We start from the raw sequence: 19,481 nt of genomic DNA, 5'->3' as shown, positions 1-19,481 counted from the left end.
AGAAGTTTATTCAATACATTTAGCAAATTCCTAAATATACATCTATTTTAAATAAGCATACTTGAATATTCGAACTTTGAATGAGAATGAGAATCTGTTTTGTTAAAATGTGTTACCGCAAACATACTGAAGATCGTAAGTTTTACTACCGAAAAATTAGCAAAAATTGATGAATAAGAATTGTGCCACCAGAGTTTTGTCATAGTTCCTTTTTTAGATGACCGATGAGTAATAAATAATTCTTCTAGTACACCTTTGGCCTATACGAAACATCTATTGCAAAATCAAAACCTTTAGTATATTGTAAAGATAATATGAAGAATGTATAACTCCTTTATTGCAGACATCTCCATTGAGACGGAATACAATAAGAATGTATTTACTCTAGGAATATCTTGGACAGTAATATTACACCATCAGTTGACAGCTATGGTCTTGATGGGAAACTTTGGCTCAGTTCAACAGTGATCTTAACTGACAATTCGACGGAATCGGTTTTTCCTTCAGAAAGCGGTTACAATTACTCCCAAAGTTATAAAATCTGAATTATTCATTCATAATAAATTTATTGAAGCTATCATTTTAAACCATACAATTTTACTAATGTATAGGGAAAACCGTTGGACGATTTTATTAGTTCTGCCTACACATTATCCATTGTGTTTCCTCTTCTATGCCACCTACCTACTTGAACTTACTATTTAAAAATCTCTTATAATGAAACCTTTAATGATTATGAGTTTAATAATATCGGGCGATTCAGGTAAATAATAGACTTTTCGTATGTTCTAATGAATACATGCTTTCAAACTTCGACATACGTTTGCTCACAAAACTATTCTGTTTACTATTCTTATAGTCACTAGTATACATGTCAACTTACTATCAATTTATACTGTCTATTTACTATAATTAGTAATGGAAACCTTTCCATTGCTCTCAGTAGCCTACAAATTATCTTGCTTGGATTGGTGTTTTACATATATGCATCTAAATATTACTATAAAATGGAGTGGAGTTTTATGAAGACGTAATGGAAAACAATGGTTGGTTTAATTCATCCTATGAGAACTTTTAAGATTACATAAACCTGTTGAGAACAATAAATATGTTGGCCAAAAATTCAGAATGATTTTTGGGTATATTAAAAGATAACAAAAGTACAAAGATGTGCTCCGAAATATTTACATTTCTCTTAAGATTCATCTTAAACCAGTTGATGTCAGTATGATTTACTTCGGTGAATGTTAGAAATTTAGAAAGATGAATCCAAGTAAACATTAGGTGATAAATCTGAAGGTTTACCCATACCACAAATAGATTATCTATGCAAACGTCATTTATATTGGCTGTGACCAGTAAGTTCCTTTTAGATGTCCAAACAACTTTCCTGTAATTAGAAATTCGAGTTATACACTTAACTTCCAAGGCATCACTATGATGAGGACATATATCTAAACTAAACCGCCTCATCATTCGACCTCGATGGCAACTCCCATTACCTTTTTTCAACGATCCTACTTACCGTTTGGGGACTCACTCGACCCCATACAGCCGAAAGCGAATTCACTCAATCCTAGGATACATGATCGATTCCTATTCTCAGCCATACAATAAACCTTCAAATCATTTTCACCCTAAGAATACTCGTAAGTATCAACACCTAATGAAATGCCTTCGCAGTATGTCCACTTAATTTCATTGTAACTTCATCTTCCGCATCGACCAAATATGGACCGAGATAAGGACACGAAAATGTAATACAAGAGAACAGATGACTGTTTCACTTATCAAAACTCAAATCAAGGTTTTAAAATTGTTTTCATATAATGATCTGGACCTATCGATTTTATTTAGTCAAAGTTGAAACATTAAACAGACTTTCACTACACATTTAAAAGCTATTCCTTCCAGTTTCTGAGGAAGTATCGAATGATTCAGTGTTGAGATCTAACAAATTCACTCAACTTAGACACTAGCATAAAAACTTTAGAATGTCACTCAATGATATGATTCATAATAAAGTGCATTAGGTCACCTAAGCTCAGATAATCAAACCAATCCTAATTTATTTAGCTTTCGATTAAAATGAGATGACGAAATAATTAATTATTTGGAATAAAGTATTGGTGCTAAATTGACTAGCTGACCACACTACATATAGTAGTTAAATAAACAATTCAAAAGTGGTTTGCTGGGCTTAAAATAAATGGTTACTTATTTTAATTATTAAATCTTATGTAACTTGGCTAAGTTAGGAATTAATGTAAAGTAAGCCGAATAGAATGAAAGTAGCGTGCATCCACTTTTTTGTGTAAATAATTTCGGGATATATATAGAATCAATATAGATTATTACTAATTTAACTCAGTCACTTTATTATTGGTAATTTGTTGTACCTACTCCACGTCCCAGTGAAATAAACTGGAAATTCAGAAAAAATTATTTATGTGCAAATCTTCGGATAAAATAATATCGCTTAGACTTGCAAAAACGATCTCTGCGTCTATTAGTCCATCTCAATCAAGAACAAATCTTCACAATACTCGAATTGCTGTTATACAGTAAATGCAAATGAAGGATAAATGGAAATCGAATGAATTGTTCCTCAAAGTATCTTCCCATCGTCCTAACCATGTACTACGACAAAAAATAACTGACATTTAGTCTTTAAAAATACTCGCGTTTTTAAAGTGAGTTTCCGTAGTAAGACGGAACCTATACTCAGAACATCAGTCGTAACAAGCAATATGAGTACACTGCTTGACAGTTATTGGATACACAATCCCATGATTAAATTTTAAAAGTTATTAGATGGATTGTTAATAATCCCATTATTATTATTTCACTTATCCTCGTATCGTTAACTAATCACTCCTTATACCTTTCCGTAGACAGGGGTGGTCGTTTACACTTATTCATTTGATGCGCCATACTTTGATTAGGCTTAGAAGACAACGCCCATCCTCCATTATTCATTAGATTTTCTCCTCCACAGTTTGTCTCCTGAGCTGCGAGCCTGGACTAAGTGTTATCCCAATACATTACATAGACGACCTTTAATACTGCAATGTCCAACAGGAGAATTTCAAGAGCATATACGGGACGAATCTGCAATACATTAATCGAAAGAATAGAAAATAGATGTATTGCACAGTTAATTAATTTGCGTTAAAGCAACCTCCGCTCATCACTACCAACTATGAAGAAGTTTCATGTGTCAACAAATTTTGACTAAAAGTAAGATTGTGGCTTTTTTTAAGCTTTATATTTCAAGACCTAGTTCTTTTGGTCGTATTTTGCAGGTGACCTTACTAATGAGCGTACGGCTGCCATATTACAATAACTGAATTTACTTTTAAACCTGAACTGATGTGTCGCATAGTTATTTCGTACACAAACGATGGGTTCAAACTAAGATTCAGACTCGTAACCTCGAACAGTAACGGTTATCTCCCTACCTAATAATGATCAGTCCCCGTTGATCAGGAAACGAAGTAACAATCGATACGGAAACCCTTAAACATAACATACATAGGGCTTGCATTAAAGATTCGCTTCTTTAAAAAGTCAACGGGAAGTACAATTAATACTATCAAAATAATTAAACAAGCAATTTGGTGCATAATATCGCGTGTCCAGTGACCTATTCAGTGGACAATGAAACGCAAATATTTTAGTTGTACAGTCAGTTACTACCTTAACTTATCAATGGTAAGGTCTCAAGCTATGAAGCTGGATGACTCGGGTTCAAACCCCATAGGGAGTATCAATTCCCACAAGAATACAGGTGCACCTTCGTAACCAGTGCCAACTAGTATAAGCCTAGGTCTATAGTTTCCTTTCAACTATCTCCAACATATTAACATAACAACAAAGTTCACGTTCAATTCATTTTGACTTGTAGTCACATTGCGATTTGATCAGCAGCAAAGAACTAGACAAGCATGACATCAGTTATTATTCACTGATCAGTCAATTGTGAACTGTTGTTTCAGTTATATAGAATTCGTTTAAAAAGTCAACATATAAAAACAATCACTCACTTTTAAATAGCTAGACTAATCGGTAGTAAAACTGATATTTTGAAATATATCAGTGGTGTAATGAAGTGTACGGTATATGTCCATAAACGTCAACCGAAAAGTAAACAATGGCAATAACGATTAGAATAAGAACCAAAAGAAGCAACTTAAAATATAAACTTCCCAGTTACTAATATCAATGATAAACGCAAACAAAAATAAAATAAAATGGAAAACAATATTGAGATGGGCTCTGAAAATAATGATAGTAAATACAATGGTGATTAAAGAAATGATAAGAAAACAATTAAGTTGATACATAGAATATTAAGTGAAGTAGAAAATAAGTACAAGAAGCTGATGTTTATGACTTCCATCTATCTACAAACTAAAGAATGATACACTAAATAACTCAGCACTTATATATTCTCTAAAATAAGGCGAAGGTAAATACATTGCAAATACAATTAGAAAAAGAATTGTAATAGTGACGGATGATTTAGTGAAAATACGAAGTAATAACAAGAGGAAATTTTCAAAATTAAAAAAAGTGAATCAAAAAGATACTGGTAGAATTATATTTGATGCTTGACATTTCATTCTACGTTCTACAGATTTTGGATCCATGTAAAAGTAATGATCATTTTCATCTGTATTAGAGAGATTATCATTTTTAAAAGTGCCCAAAAAATCACGCAAACGTTCAAATCGCTTTGTTCGAATATTTCTATTATTATTATTATTATTGATGGCGGTTGGATTATTAGTTATATGATGAGAAGCGTCGTTGAATTCACTTGAGTTACTCTGTCTTATTAAGTGAGAATATTTTGAATTAATGTTGGGTGAACCAGGAACTGAATAACAAACAGATGACTTTACATCACTGAAATCATCGTCAGTGAAGTTTAAATTTAAATTAGAATTATGCAGAAAATTAGAAAATGATTTATTTGCATTTGGAAATGCATTTGATGATGTTTTTAGGCCATCATAAACGTGAGTGAATTCAAATTTCGGTGTTAAGTGATTACGATTTAAATTCTCCCCTAAAGATAAGAAAGAAAATAGGTTTGAGACATTAGATAAAATGGTTAAAAATCGGAGACAGCAGCGCAAATGACTTAACTATTTCTAAACCTTTAAAACGTAAGTTTCAAACTGATCGATATATTTTATTTCGATAAATTCAGTCTACTTTCTCCAATCATATTCTCTATGTTCAGTATTTTAACAATCATTAATGTTACTCACGAGATATTTCGCTTTGATAATCCCATCTCACTGTGTTAATTTATGGTGTGGCTACTTGGATTGATGAACATTCGTGATGTACTGAATAAACGTGAACGATTTCCACAAACTCTTAACTAGTTATATTAATTGCCTGAATACTTATAGTTAAGTATTTGACACGAACATTGTTAACATCTACAAAATTCAAAGCAACAGGACTAATTTGGAATATTCTCAGGTGATTCAACAAATGAACTTGATGTTTTATTCATTAAAAATTAAACTAAGCAAAACACTTTACGTACCAATAACAAGAAACTCCAGTATCTTATAGAATTCTAAATCAAAAAATATTTTTGGAAATATTGAAGATTTTATAATCCCTAATTACTGAACTTCCAAACAGTCTATAACATAAAAATGGTATTTTATAAAGGCATGTGTGTAAGGAGCTTACGTGTCGATACTTTGTTAGAGCAAGATCTGGTTTAAATCATATCAGAAATACTGACAACCATTTTAGTACAGTAGGTATACTCAGTTAATAAGTGCTGAAGGGACATACTTCTTTAGTTTATTCCTAAGTAAGTACTAACTACATACACAAGAGCTGAGAATAACGATAAGTACCATCTTAGGAAGAGTCAACAGAAAGTATATCACATATTTATGTTAGCTTAAATCAAATGTCCAATATATCCAAAATTTCACTCACAAACTAACCTTACTCTTCCTTTAGCCTCCAACATCTAAATACATGAAAACTAACTTATTCTCCAGGTACTTGGGATGTGAGCCACACGATGTGAAGGCTAAAAATACTACATGGTTCTCCAAACAGAATTAGGTGGAGCGGGGCTCGAACCTGGGATTAAGTAGCTGAAAGTCGAACACCTAAACCACTAAGATCAGTTTCATTACTGTTCTGTTAAGTTTTTCTTTCATTAGTTCGACTACTTTTTTTAAAAGCTAATAATCTCACACGTTCTATCATTGTTCCTACTATCATTATTACTTTTGTGAATTTCTTCACCACACAACATTTTACATTCTTTACAAACTATTTATCGTTATTTACAACACTTAGTAATATATATTTCTACTTAGTGATAAGAATATTTTTACTTCCATCAAAATTTCAATTAAAAAGAACATTTTAATAAAAGTAAACCAAACAATATTCTAAAATCTAATATTTCACGGATTTTTGAATGCTTAGAACTTGCGTGTGAATACTAGTGGTGGTGCATCATATAAGATCAGCTTATGTGTGATGAAAAACGATTGGAGCCACCTCTGGAGCTATCGTGATGTAAGTCTGACTGTGAGAGGTAGAGTTGACAACTCGCCAGTGAGAGCAGTTTTGCTGTATGCTTGTGAAACTTGGCCTTTCCACGTTAAGAATGGTAAAAAAACTCTGTGTTCGATCATCGACGACTCGGATAGATTGCTGACATTCAATGGCAGCATCATGTTAGTAGTGCAGAGGTTCGGTAACAAGTATCCGGGCAAAACTACGATAACCGGGTTGGTTTCACTATCTTGAAACACTGGTTTCGACCGCTTGGATATGTACTACGAATGTCGTCCAAGCGAATTTCACATCGTCACTAATTTTCCGAATTCGGAACAGATTGGAAAAAGTAGAGAGGTAGTCAGTTTGTGACACGGAGCCGTGCTATGGGGGAAAACTGTATCGGATCGGTATCTCTCAGTTCATCATGACTTCCTGGTTGGAGTTTGAAACAATGCCACTCGGTGGCTTGAGACGTTACAAGGCATGCTATAGGACAGAAATAAATAGCAACCATGTTGTAACTTTCTTTTACCTCATAAAAGTGAGAGGAGCTTCTTTGACTGAAAAGATTCCTTCTAGTCGTAATTCATAATTTGAATGGTTCTTTTGTGGCCCGTATCTGACTCCAGTTGTATCGTCTGACTGATTGTTATTTAGATTTACATATCGTCAATTCTCGTATGTAATTACCGACATAATCCGCGTTAGTGAATGACGGAATTAAATAAGCCAAATACGAGAATAAATTTTTGAATGCGTATGTTTTGTACACTCATTGATTTAAACAGACAATCAGAGAAATGAAGCGAAGAGAAGAGAGCGAAGCGAAATGACGCACAATGGAGAAGGCAAATGGGCCAACTCGATCTAATTAAGCGTTAATCAATATTTATAGTCACACAAAAATAACTAAACACGTGATGAGTAAGATAAGATACACACACACATACACTCATATAAAAACAGTCAGGGTTGGTAAGTAAATAATTAGCAAGACCAAAAAGTGACTCACGAGGAATGGATAAATTCGCCTGTCAAGAAACTAGAGTAAGTTATGCGGCCTTAACGAAGTAACCAACACTACAGTGCCTCCCAGCATATAATTCTCTCGTTTAGTTATTTGATTAGTTCTTGATTATAATTCCTCATCTTCACCTATTTCTTCAAAATCTTACTTGTGTGGTGCACATTTGTGTCAATATGTAAGCGTTCAAATAAGTGCAAATATATCTGATGGCAAAAATACTCTTAATTAATAAGCCTCAGAGTTAATACCTGGTCGTCGTAATTAGATTAAAGACGATAAGCTTTGAAGCCTAACATCAACAGAAAGGTCGTAAGACTAGATTTCTTAAAAGTACTATCAGAATAAGTACTGAGAGATGACGAACAAGTCATGTACTCATATACCGACTCTCCTACAACCCACCAATGAGTCAAGATGAGAAAAAGATAGAGAAACTGACTTGAATTTGTTTGTGTGCGACTAGAGGAGATAATCTTAGAACCAGGTCGGATACTTAGGCGCATATCTAGTTGTTGTTTACTCATGTTGAGCATTTTTGCTTCAGAAACAGCTTCTATAAGGTGATTATCTGAAAGATATCCAGTGTTAGTATGATCACAGACAGGTGGACGTCCCCACGATTCACCATCACTGAATTCACTAGAATAGCTTGCATCCGTTACGGCATTTCGACCATTCAAATAAACGTTCAATGAATTTGCAAGTTCGCCCGATTTTTTCATTTCAGATTTATTCTGGCTAGCATGTGCTCGAATTATCTGGTTTACTGGCATAACCATAGAAGCCAGAGTGAGTGGGTGAATTTGTAAACATTCTGGTAAGCGATGACCATCCTGCGTAAAAGTCTGTGGAGATTTCGATCGAGAGGAATTATTTGGGCATGTATATTCAACAGGCTTTGATGTGGCAACCTTTGGATAAAAAGTGATAATAATTAGTAATACAATTTGATAACATTTAAGTTTAACACTTAGGTTCTTAAAGGGAAAACTCATTATTTATGTCTGAAGAGAATAAAAGATTTATGATGGCGTATGCGAGGCGATGATGGGTCAGATCCCATGAAGCCGAAGCTTTTTATTAAAACCAAATGTAGAGGTCGAATAATAAGACTGAAAATCTCTTGACAATTATTAATGCACAATTTCATGGTTAGCAGCTGATGTATACAATTTATTTATATTACTGTTCAACAGTAAATCATATTTCTACGATGTATTTCTGACGATCAACAATAACAGTATGTACGTCCAGATACAGTCGAATAACCGTTTCGCTAAAAAAAATCCACTTCAGTCTCATGTAACTCGTACTGCTATTAAGTGCTTTTGGCAAACTATCTAGGTAAAAACTGGCCTCTTAAATAGGAAACTAATCTCTTTTATCCCATGTAAATCACGAAGTCTTTCTAAGTTCTTTGGTATGTAAAACAACCGAGTTTGCATGATGTTTAATTGGTGAAAAGACCCACATGAATCGAGCTATGATCGAGCACACATGAGATATACAAATAAGTATATACAACTTATATAATTTGTAGGCAATATTTATTTCAAAAAAAATACCCGTGACACCTTAATTCCATGTGATTCAATTTATTTGTTTTAAATATCGAATAGCAGACACTTTGAACAAAGTATTTCAGAATATTGATTTGATCGGAAAAACAAAATAAATCTGACGTAAATGACTGATTAGATCGATGAAGACAAATCACTGCATTTCTAGATTTTTCTTAACATGTATCTAAAATCAGTACAAAATGGACACACATCTCCCCATATTTCCATTTAGACTATTTAGTAGAAGCAAAATGTGAAACTGTCACTAGTTAAAATTATTTTTATTATCCATTCCTTAGTTGTTCCGAATGAATTTGGTCAGTTTCATGGTATATAAGACTCTTAGGTAGACACTTCTCGGATTACAAGCTGATTGTGTGGTGCATGCTGCTTATGCTGACAGATATAAGTAGTATGCAGAAACGATCGGAAGCGAAATGCCTGCCAACAGAAGACTAAATTGAAGAAAACAAGAAGGGAAATAAAGAGCGATTGTAATAACAACAGAATTGGAAGAATCATGAAGCCAATACAGGACAAATGGAGGAATATGTACAAATACTGTATGTAGTGTATGGTTTTCATATTTCACGAGGGCACTCTGTAATTTCGCATTAAACAATGAATTGATTTTTCCTACCAAGTCTTCGTTCACTGAAATTGCATCTTTTTCTGACGGTAAATATGCGGACGCATATTTGATGAATTATGATCATAAAATCTCATCCTATGAAATCCCGAGCTTAAAAAAAGTTCTATACGAGTTACACTATTGCGATACATAACACAGATTGTCACGCTTGTAGAAATTTAAAAAACACATACTTAGGCCATAATAATAAAACGATTAAGAAGGTACATTTTCGGTATGAGATTAGATGAGAAGGATCTGTTAAAGATAGTTGTGAACAGATAACATAGGACGTCAGCACACTTTTTAAAAAGTATGTTTGGGATACCATCGGGTTCTAAACATCGAGATAAATTAAGTGACTGGAGACATCTTTGTACATCAGTTTCAGTGAAAGTAGGAACACAGATATTATTTAAACCTGTGGATAAAGGGAGCATCACATCAGATGACTGACGTACAAGAGACTTATTTAAGTCACAAACATTCAGCTGGTTATCGCTCCTAATGTCTGTCACTTGTAAGTTCTTTAAGGGGTTTCCACACACTTGGAGAGTTTTTGAGTAAACATAGAGTTGAGACGTTTAATCTCTAGGTTTATCAGACCATTTAGCTTACGAACTTCATTAGAGTTTTTCTCCTTGTACATTCTTTCTTTCATTTTCCGTAGTCGTTTTAGTTGTGTAGATGTAAGTCGATCAAAACTTACAAAAATGGTTTCAGTGGGACAACAAGTATCAAAACAGAATTTAAGATAACAAGTGATAACATCAGTGGTGATTTCCAGTGAGTCATCTGTAAATAATTCCCAGTTAGTCGTATGAAACATGTTTTTCAGGTTTCGGATATTTTCTGAGTAATTCCTATATTTGACTTTCTTGGTTTGATGTAAGAGTGTACTCTCCCCATGCTTTCCATATACTTTAGGTAGAACACGAATTATACAGTGATCCGAGCTAGACAATGGAGCACGTTTACGAGTCGCATATATACCCACTTCATTAATGAAGACGAAGTCTAAATGAGCATCCAAACGGGTAAGAAAATCTACTACATTTTGGTGACCTAGTGATGTAAGGAAGCTACAGTCACATGAATTGAAATCACCACATACAACTGAAAGTGAATCACTGAAGGCAGTAACAGCGAACTCAGTGAATTCATCAGCGAAAACGGATAGCGCAGATGATGTGCAGTCTGGAGTCACGTAGATATTGGTAACATAAATATATTTTTATTTATTCAGATGTTTTGGACGATATCTTAGAGTTAGACAGTCGATAGAGTCATTTGAAAACTTAAAACACACAAACGAAGATCGACACCAGTTTATGTTTATAAACGTAGCTACACCGCCGCCACACCTCATTTTGTTGTTTGATCGATCCTGACGATATTTTTTGAAATCACGTAGTGATACTAGGCAGTCTTCCTGTAAATCATTTAACCAAGATTCTTGAATCATGATGACACCACAATTACGATACATATTTTGACTTAGTAGGAACTGAAGATAGTCCACTTTGTTGATTAGTGATCGGCAGTTAGAATTTAGCAGCTCGGGAATCGACAGCACTCCCTTGAATGCAGCGAATGGAATGTACATTGGACCTATGACTATATTTTTGAACAACTGATCAACAGTTCGAAACAAATTCCAATTAAAGCACCCAGGGGATCACAGTAATAACAGAATTATTCCTTAAAACACTATTTCCAGCATCCAGTAATATGTATGTAACGATTATAACAAATAAGGGATAATACTAACCTTGGCAAGGTAGAGTTTAACAAGATTCGAAGATAATAGACTATCAGGAAGAACATAATCTGAACAGTTAAAGGATGATAAATTAAGTGGCTGAGACAATTTGGCTACTGAACCAGAACAGGAACTTGGTACTTTAGGGTAAATTTCGGGAGTCGATATACAACTATGTAGTGGATGGTCTACAACTGTAGCGACTGAAGACTTTCTTGAGCGTAAATCACAACCTCTTATTCCAAAATCTTTGATATCTGATAAATCCTTAGACGCTGAAAATCCAATTTCTTCATTGTTTAACTTCTGTGAAAAACCCCCGAAAACTTGATCAAGAGCTGGACCACCATCAGGATAAACGGACGATGGATGGCGAATTCGGAAGGCAGTAGGTAACTGTCCAAAATTAACATTGTTGGAAATTTTGGGGAGCTAAACGATAATAGGGAATATTTACTGCAAATTAAGTTATTAAGAATTATAACAATCGATATACCTACAGAAAACCAAAAATATTCTTATACAGTATCAATTTCACACAAACTGATTCTTGGTCATAGTGTAAGTATATAGCTCTCTACAAGCCTTACTTGTGGCACAGAACACAAGTTCATCTGCATATCAAAAAGAGATCATACTGTGAAGCACTTTTCTCCGTATTAGTTTATGGACTTTAGGATAAAAGATATCCAAACATCACTAGCGTTTGACGAAAAACCTCGTCGGAAATTTTTCACATGTAATAGAACTACCGAGTAGGCACTGCTGAGATGAAGTGTGTAGTACCATATAGAAACGGTAAATTGATTGAAAGGATTCTGAAAGCCACATTCACTAGGATGACTAGGTAGGTATAACACATCCAAGCCACTTTTTACAGTAGCGTGCAACTAGGGCTTGTATGGAGATGGTTCAGAAGGTTTTATGGTTCAAAACTAAGATTCCACATCAGACCGAGAAGTTATTGTTCACTGATGATTCTCCATCAATGATTCTTCCTAAATTATATTCTCTATGCATATTTTTCTGATATCAGCAAAATCATTATCGCTTTGATCCTTCTAATGTTCGTTGTGAAAGTTTTAGTGCTGAAGCAAAAAGTGGCAACTTCAACTAATGGATAATTTTGTCAGGTCCTTGTTTATGATTAACTAAAAAGTAGATAATACTGTCTCATTATGTGATATAATTTAGTAAACTAGCCTGGGACTGTGACTTACCAGTGTTTACATCCAACTGTTACTCAAATCATAAAACTTCTACAGTCAGGTGAATGAGAAAACAACACAGATTTTCGCAACACACTCAACTGTCATTGACCGTACAGGTATATCAATTATATACGCGATGTGGAGGGGGGAAGGTAGTAAAATCCAACTGATTCCCCTTCACAGCCATTATCAGATCCAGTTAAAAATCATATGACAATAAAACTTAAGTGAAGAACTCAATACTTCTACACACTTAAAGAAATATGGTCACATTGGATAAAAAATCCTGACCACCTTCGAAGTACCATTTGTAGTCTTCACGAGGAAGCACATAAGTTCACCTGTTCTTGATACCATGAAACTTTACAGTTCAAGGATAAACAAAATAAATCACAATGTATATTCGACCATAAAATAGTAGTTATTGCTAAATTACTGGAAATTCAGTTAAACTACAGTACTAAATGATCCATTAAGTTTATATCATGGGTAGGTTTACCCACAAATCTTTTGTCTAGATGATCCCACTACGAGGGAGCAATACCTCAAAAGGATATTTAACTTTGAATAACGACAACAAATAGCAAAGTTTAACTTCTAGGAGCTAAAGTTTCGGCAAAACGACCACAGTGGACTTATCGAAAATTCGTTGTATATTTTAAATTTCGTAGTATCCAAAAAAGTACTCAGTTTACCCAATAACGTCAACTGGAAAGGACGATGGGCAGAATTTTTCGGAGGGCAGTTCAACTGGCCTGCTGCTCCGGCAACATCGGTCAGACTGTCCTGCCCTCCATGGCCGGTGACGACTGATCCACCAAACGAGGAGGAAGTCCGCAAGGAACTCCAACTCTTGAAGCGTTACAAATCACCTGGCCCAGATGACTTACCTCCGGCTCTTTTTAAAGATGGTGGTGACTTTTTGACTAAGGAATTAACGACGTTGTTTACAAAGGTTTGGGAGCTAGAGAGTATACCAACGTCATGGAATGAGTCGATAGTTGTCCCTATCTTTAAAAAGGGTTCACGTTGTTCCTGTAACAACTATCGGGGGATAAGTCTACTTCCGATTGCGTCCAAGCTATTGGCTTCCGTTATACTTCGTAGGTTGTTCAAAACCCGAGAATGATTGACTCGCAAGGAGTAGGCTGGTTTTCGTTCTGGTCGAGGATGTATTGATCATATCTTCACCCTCCGCCAAATGTTAGAACACCGCCATACTTTTCAAAGGCCAACAATCGTAGTGTTTCTTGACATCAGGGCTGCCTTCGATTCGTTGGACAGGACTGTTCTCTGGGATTGTCTATTGAAGAAGGGTGTGCCTGAGAAGTTTATTAACATCCTGAAAGCCCTATATAAAAACACCTCAGGCAGAGTGAGGGCATACAACCACCTCTCTCCATTGTTCCATTCGAGCAGTGGGGTTAGGCAGGGTTGCCCAATCTCATCATTCCTCTTCAACTTTGCCATCGATGACATTCTGGAAACAGCTCTGATGGATGTAAGTAATGGGGGTGTGGATCTGTTGCCTGGAGAAAGACTTCTCGACCTTGAGTATGCGGACGATATTGTCTTACTGTGCGATAATGCCCAAGGCATGCAATCCGCACTTAATCAGTTGGCAATCAGTGTCCGTAGGTATGGTATGTGCTTTGCACCTTCGAAGTGCAAAGTACTTCTACAAGACTGGCAGGATTCTAATCCTGTACTCACCCTGGATGGTGAGCAGATAGACGTAGTTGAGAAGTTCGTGTATCTGGGTAGCTGCATAAGTGCTGGTGGGGGTGTGAGTGATGAGATCAATGCACGAATAGTGAAAGCCAGACCGGCTTATGCCAATCTGGGCCACCTTTGGCGCCTTCGTGATGTCAGTCTGACTATAAAAGGTCGGATCTACAACGCGTCGGTGAGAGCAGTTTTGCTCTATGCTTGTGAAACCTGGCCTCTCCGAGTTGAGGACGTTAGACGACTCTCTGTGTTCGATCATCGCTGTCTCCGAAGGATTGCTGATATCCAGTGGCAACACCATGTCAGTAATGCAGAGGTTCGGCATCGTGTGTTCGGGCATAGAGATGATAGTTCAATTAGTGTCACCATCTTGAAACACCGACTTCGGTGGCTTGGACATGTTCTCCGAATGTCATCCCAGAGAACTCCACGTCGTGCATTATTTGCCGACTCTGGGACTGGTTGGAAGAAGCGGAGAGGTGGTCAGTGCATGACATGGTGTCGTGGCATGAAAGAAAGCTGCAAAGGACTGGCTTCTGTTGGTCCTTCACGACTCCCTGGTTGGGGTCCGAGAGATGGTGCTACACAGTGGCTAGAGACGTTATCAGATATGGCTCAGAATAGAAGCCAGTGGCGATCCTGCTGTAACCTTCTTTTACTTTCTTCATAAAAAGTGGTTGTGTCTCCCTTACCTGAAAGATTTCTTCTGATTGTACCTTTCCGTTCCCTCATTACTACCACACTAACTTACACCAATCTCTTCGTTATTGTTCTTTTTTTTACGCTCCTTACCTTTTCTTCTTTTCTTTTAGAATTCTCATTGTTTTGTGTGGCGCATATATATTGGCGCTCTCTTGTACCAATATTTGTGTCCAAATAAATAAATAAATAAATAAGGTTAAACGGTGATTGTGAGGTACATATAATATTTAGTCCAAAGTGATTGGTTAATATAAATAGTTAATAGCATTCAAGTGAGAAAAATATAAACTAATTAAGCAAGAGTTGTAATCCTGCCTCACCTCGGAGTATCCAGCGAACGATAACGCACGTTTTCGACGGAGAGGTGGTTCTACCATAATTGGATATGAATTTTGGTTGGCAGCTTTGAACCACTTGAGGGTTGCAAAACGTCTCTGTATTACATTTTAACAAAGAAGGGAAGTCACATAGTTTGAAGGAAACAGATTTGGTGTTAACTAGATTAGTTAACGAACAGATGATTAGTGATAGTGTATAAGCAAGTCAACCAAAACATATAAGTTAGTCCGGCCAGAAGAATCCTAAATACTATATGCAAACAACTCATGAAATTGCACGTTTTAAGTGACAACTAAACTGTTTTCAATTGTAATGAAACATTTTTGTACAACATAGCACCGAAAAGGTTACACAAGTTGAAAAGACGATATGAAAACAGAAAAGAAAAGGCTGGATAATCAATAAATGGACAAAAATAATATCTATTATAAACAATGGTTTTTGGACTGAAATAAGTTTAGTGGTGTTTAGGAACTCGAAAAAAGGTAAAACCAAAACTAGCGTGGTTAATGATGATACTCAGTAACCTAAGGGAAATTAGGCTTTAAACCTAAAAACTAGTCGTTAAAAACTGTGAATTTACTACGATAGTATACTAATTGAAGCGTGATAGGATACCTGAATTGTCATATCTTACCAAAAAAATCTGCCCAGTCAACTAACCTAGGATCTGCTTCTATCCTCGTAAAGAGCTACAGACAAGTCATCACATGACTGACTTAGACATCAAATTGTGGCTATTACAGAACTTCTTAGTGCTACCGATCTAAACTTTCAGGTGTTCTATCCCGGCATAAAACCAAATTCTACTTACCGATTAATCGGAGACTATAATTTATGGACGACCTTTGAGAGACGTTAAAGTGATCATGAGAATGTCCACCTATTAACAAAGACTAAATGACGGTTATTGTGATTGACAGTTAATGGGGGGGTCACGAACTAAACTTAGAGATTTTATCCCGAACTGACATCAGCTAAAATGTCAAAACGCTAGTTAGCCAAGAGGATGAAAGAATTTGGCACCAAAATCCAAGACCTACCATCTTATATCTCATCGGTTCGTTCATAAATTAGTCTCGTTGATTAATCTATCATTCGATAACCCCGAATCGAAACAAATGGTAAAGACCAATATCACTTAACAACAACCGTGAATATAGATTTGTGTAAGGATTTATCATTCGCTGACCGAAGTCGAGTCCATAATTCATTAATTCTTAGCCTGTCCTGTGTATAGGACATTCCAGGGGGGTTTAGGTTGATGTGCTTGAACGTACGATCTATGTATTGCCATTACCCGAATTTCTCACTTAAAACTCATCTAGAATGCCCTCAAAGGTCATTACAAAGGATAAGGAAATAACAGTTTCTGTCTATCCATGATAACGGAAAAAAATTGTTTTAGGAAACAAGCGAATTAGTGCTGCTTAACGAACTGCTCAAAGCTAGTGTATCAAGAGGTTTGTTCGTCGGCTCAGTTTTCTTAAATGTTTAGGAGAAGTAGGCAATATTAACAAACCAATGACGGTTCGCAGGATTCATTGACGCATTATAAATCATAATAGCACCTGGCGAAAACCCGATAGTTCATACGAGTTTTGGTTATTCGTATACAAACTGCTGACCAATTATAACTATCACTTTTTAGTCATAAATAGCTTCATAACCAAACATCCCTGAATAGAAAAGAGCTCAAGGTCGTCCATATACATTACTTCCACAAAAGCTTTTATTCTAGAGAACCTTACGTATATGCACTGTGTCATATCATGCATATATTACACACAGAATAACATGAATAGATAAACTTTGAATTACTGAACATGACGAATTCAATAACTTACTGTCTAGTACTTTTAAAGTGCATACGTTTGAAACTTCATTCAGCTTCAAGGACACAGTTCTAAAGATTCAATATACAATACAGTTAAATACACTTCCCAATGTACATTGAGTTCAGCCAAGCCACAAACCTTCGGACGTCGACCTAGATTCATTGAGTACTTCAGAATTAATTTATCTATCAAGTGAAGGAGTAATTTATCTTTAAAATTAGGAATGATTGGTAAGTTCGCTCATTATAAATCAGCCATTCGATCAATAAAATGTGATGAGGTGTGTTTTGCTAAGGTTTCAGGCAAATAAACAACTTTCTTCAACCGAAGCTCTGTTTACATTTCCAATGGATCACCAACCCTTTCAATTAAGCTGGTTATATAAAAATTGTAGTGGTAAAAAAATTCATGAAATAAAAATCTTTGTAAATCATTGGCGTGAGAACAGAATTTCTGAAGGACTTTCTTTGAAAGCCTTTAGGAATTTTTATACTAATGCTTCAGCAGCACACGTCTCTTCGACTATGTCAAAAAAATACGAAATACTTGTCATCCGTCAGTAATGTCAATGCACTTGGTATAAAGACATTTGTGGTAAAGAGTTAAATCACTTATGGGAAATAATCTCAACACTAAGTTATGGGAAAACTTTTTACTCATTTCTTTACCAATGTCCAGGAGTTTGTATGAAGAAGGGAACATTAATATTCGTACGTAAACCAAAGGGTGACGAGGAAATGCAAAGTCATAAGATTATTTAAATGTTTTTTACTCAAGAGACACTATGAAATAATAAAGATAAGGTCCACATATTGTCTGACTGGTTTATCAAGATATGTATCGTATAGGAGCCCTCCCTTCGATTACAAATAACCCCCTCCATTCACACTCTGGATACAGTGACGATTGACGATCTCAGTGTCTTTGGTCTGCTAATATACTGATATTTAAGAATACATTATCGTCAATATTATTAAATAGACTTGATGTGGTTATATCTACTTGATCCAGCGAAATGCATTTTAGATTACTAAGGGAGAACCTGGACCATATTTTAAATCACCTAACCTCCATGTAATCTAAAAAAGGTTATCAAGTGACTGAAAAAAGCCACATTAAGTCCAACTTTTCTGACAGGTACGAAGCAGCTAAAGCCGTGACCTTCATCGACTTTAGTAGAAACTCTGATAAGTTTCCGTGTAGAAGAATATCCTCAAAGTCATTTCCAATATACTAATGTAGAAAATAGTGTGACAATGGTATCGAGTGTGGCGCTGAAACAGTGAATATAGATACAACATCAATTGAATTCTTTTCGAACAGTGTCATCTCTACCAGGCGAAACCACAATGTACAACAAAGCCACTACACAATAAATGATCAAAACATAAAAGAATAAGACAACCATTTAATGTGGCGGAAACCAGTTCCCTGCAAGTAAGGTAACTAGATTCTACCCAGAAGGAAAACTATGAAAACTTTTCAATGAACAATCACTGTGATACAATGTTGAATTTGGGATGAAAAAGGAATAAATAATTGGCTGTTCGAAAAAATACCCGTTCCTTACAACTGGCAAAAATATTTTCTTTCCGTCAAGAGCAGAAACAAACAACAGACAGAATGGAACCAACCAAGTAGATGTTTTGCAATATGATCACTATCAAACATCTTAAAGACTTCAAATTTTAGAAAAATAACAGCGATTAGAACAGTACCAACAACAAACAGCCGGTCCAAAATTCACGAAACCATTTGGCAATAATAATTATTAATAAAAAAGGAAGCTAAATATGTGTCCGCACGGTCAACGACAGAGCGAACGAACTAAATAAGGGAAGAGAATAGAAACATCCACACAGAAAACGTCCATTGACGAATTTCATACAATCCTATACACAGGCATACTGAAATAGATTCCAGGCATCTAGACACGTTTGTGTTAAAACCCTTATGAATTTGTACAAAGTATCTGCTCGACTACTGCATGTAAGCACATGGTTCCTGCCTTAAATAAGACAATGGTCTATTGGAAAAGGTTTTAATATTACCAGCTTGATTGCATTCCGGAATCACTAGGCTGCTGCGTGATGGGGAGCTACTTGAACCAACCTTCTCATCAA

General features: G+C 35.6%; 1 protein-coding gene across 2 annotated transcripts; it reads right to left on the bottom strand.

Moving 5' to 3' along the window:
- Positions 1-987: 987 nt before the first annotated feature.
- Positions 988-17,422, bottom strand: MS3_00007705 (uncharacterized protein). Of its 2 annotated transcripts, XM_051216023.1 has the most exons (6): positions 17,368-17,422; positions 15,502-15,615; positions 11,550-11,972; positions 8,025-8,496; positions 4,047-5,074; positions 988-3,111 (listed from the first exon to the last, which is right to left on the bottom strand). In XM_051216023.1, exons 2-5 carry the CDS (start codon positions 15,556-15,558, stop codon positions 4,581-4,583), a joined length of 1,446 nt encoding a protein of 481 aa, XP_051066573.1. In that variant the 5' UTR covers positions 15,559-15,615; positions 17,368-17,422; the 3' UTR covers positions 988-3,111; positions 4,047-4,580. The 2 variants fall into 2 exon arrangements, with proteins under 2 accessions (XP_051066573.1, XP_051066574.1); XM_051216024.1 differs by having other exon boundaries at positions 988-11,972; positions 15,502-17,422.
- Positions 17,423-19,481: the final 2,059 nt, after the last annotated feature.

The sequence above is a fragment of the Schistosoma haematobium genome, chromosome 4 (genome assembly GCF_000699445.3).
Source record: "Schistosoma haematobium chromosome 4, whole genome shotgun sequence".
Classification (NCBI taxonomy): domain Eukaryota; kingdom Metazoa; phylum Platyhelminthes; class Trematoda; order Strigeidida; family Schistosomatidae; genus Schistosoma; species Schistosoma haematobium.
This window is presented reverse-complemented; position numbering and strand designations above follow the sequence as displayed.

What these genes read in the sequence shown, in the direction of transcription:
- MS3_00007705 (XM_051216023.1), bottom strand. Translation starts at nt 15,558, where the DNA reads ATGGTAGAACCACCTCTCCGTCGAAAACGTGCGTTATCGTTCGCTGGA. An exon ending in TTAAACTCTACCTTGCCAAG is followed by an intron (nt 8,497 to 11,549) that starts GTTAGTATTATC and finishes TTTTATCCAAAG; the next exon opens with GTTGCCACATCAAAGCCTGT. An exon ending in TCGCACACAAACAAATTCAA is followed by an intron (nt 5,075 to 8,024) that starts GTCAGTTTCTCT and finishes TCTTATCTTTAG; the next exon opens with GGGAGAATTTAAATCGTAAT.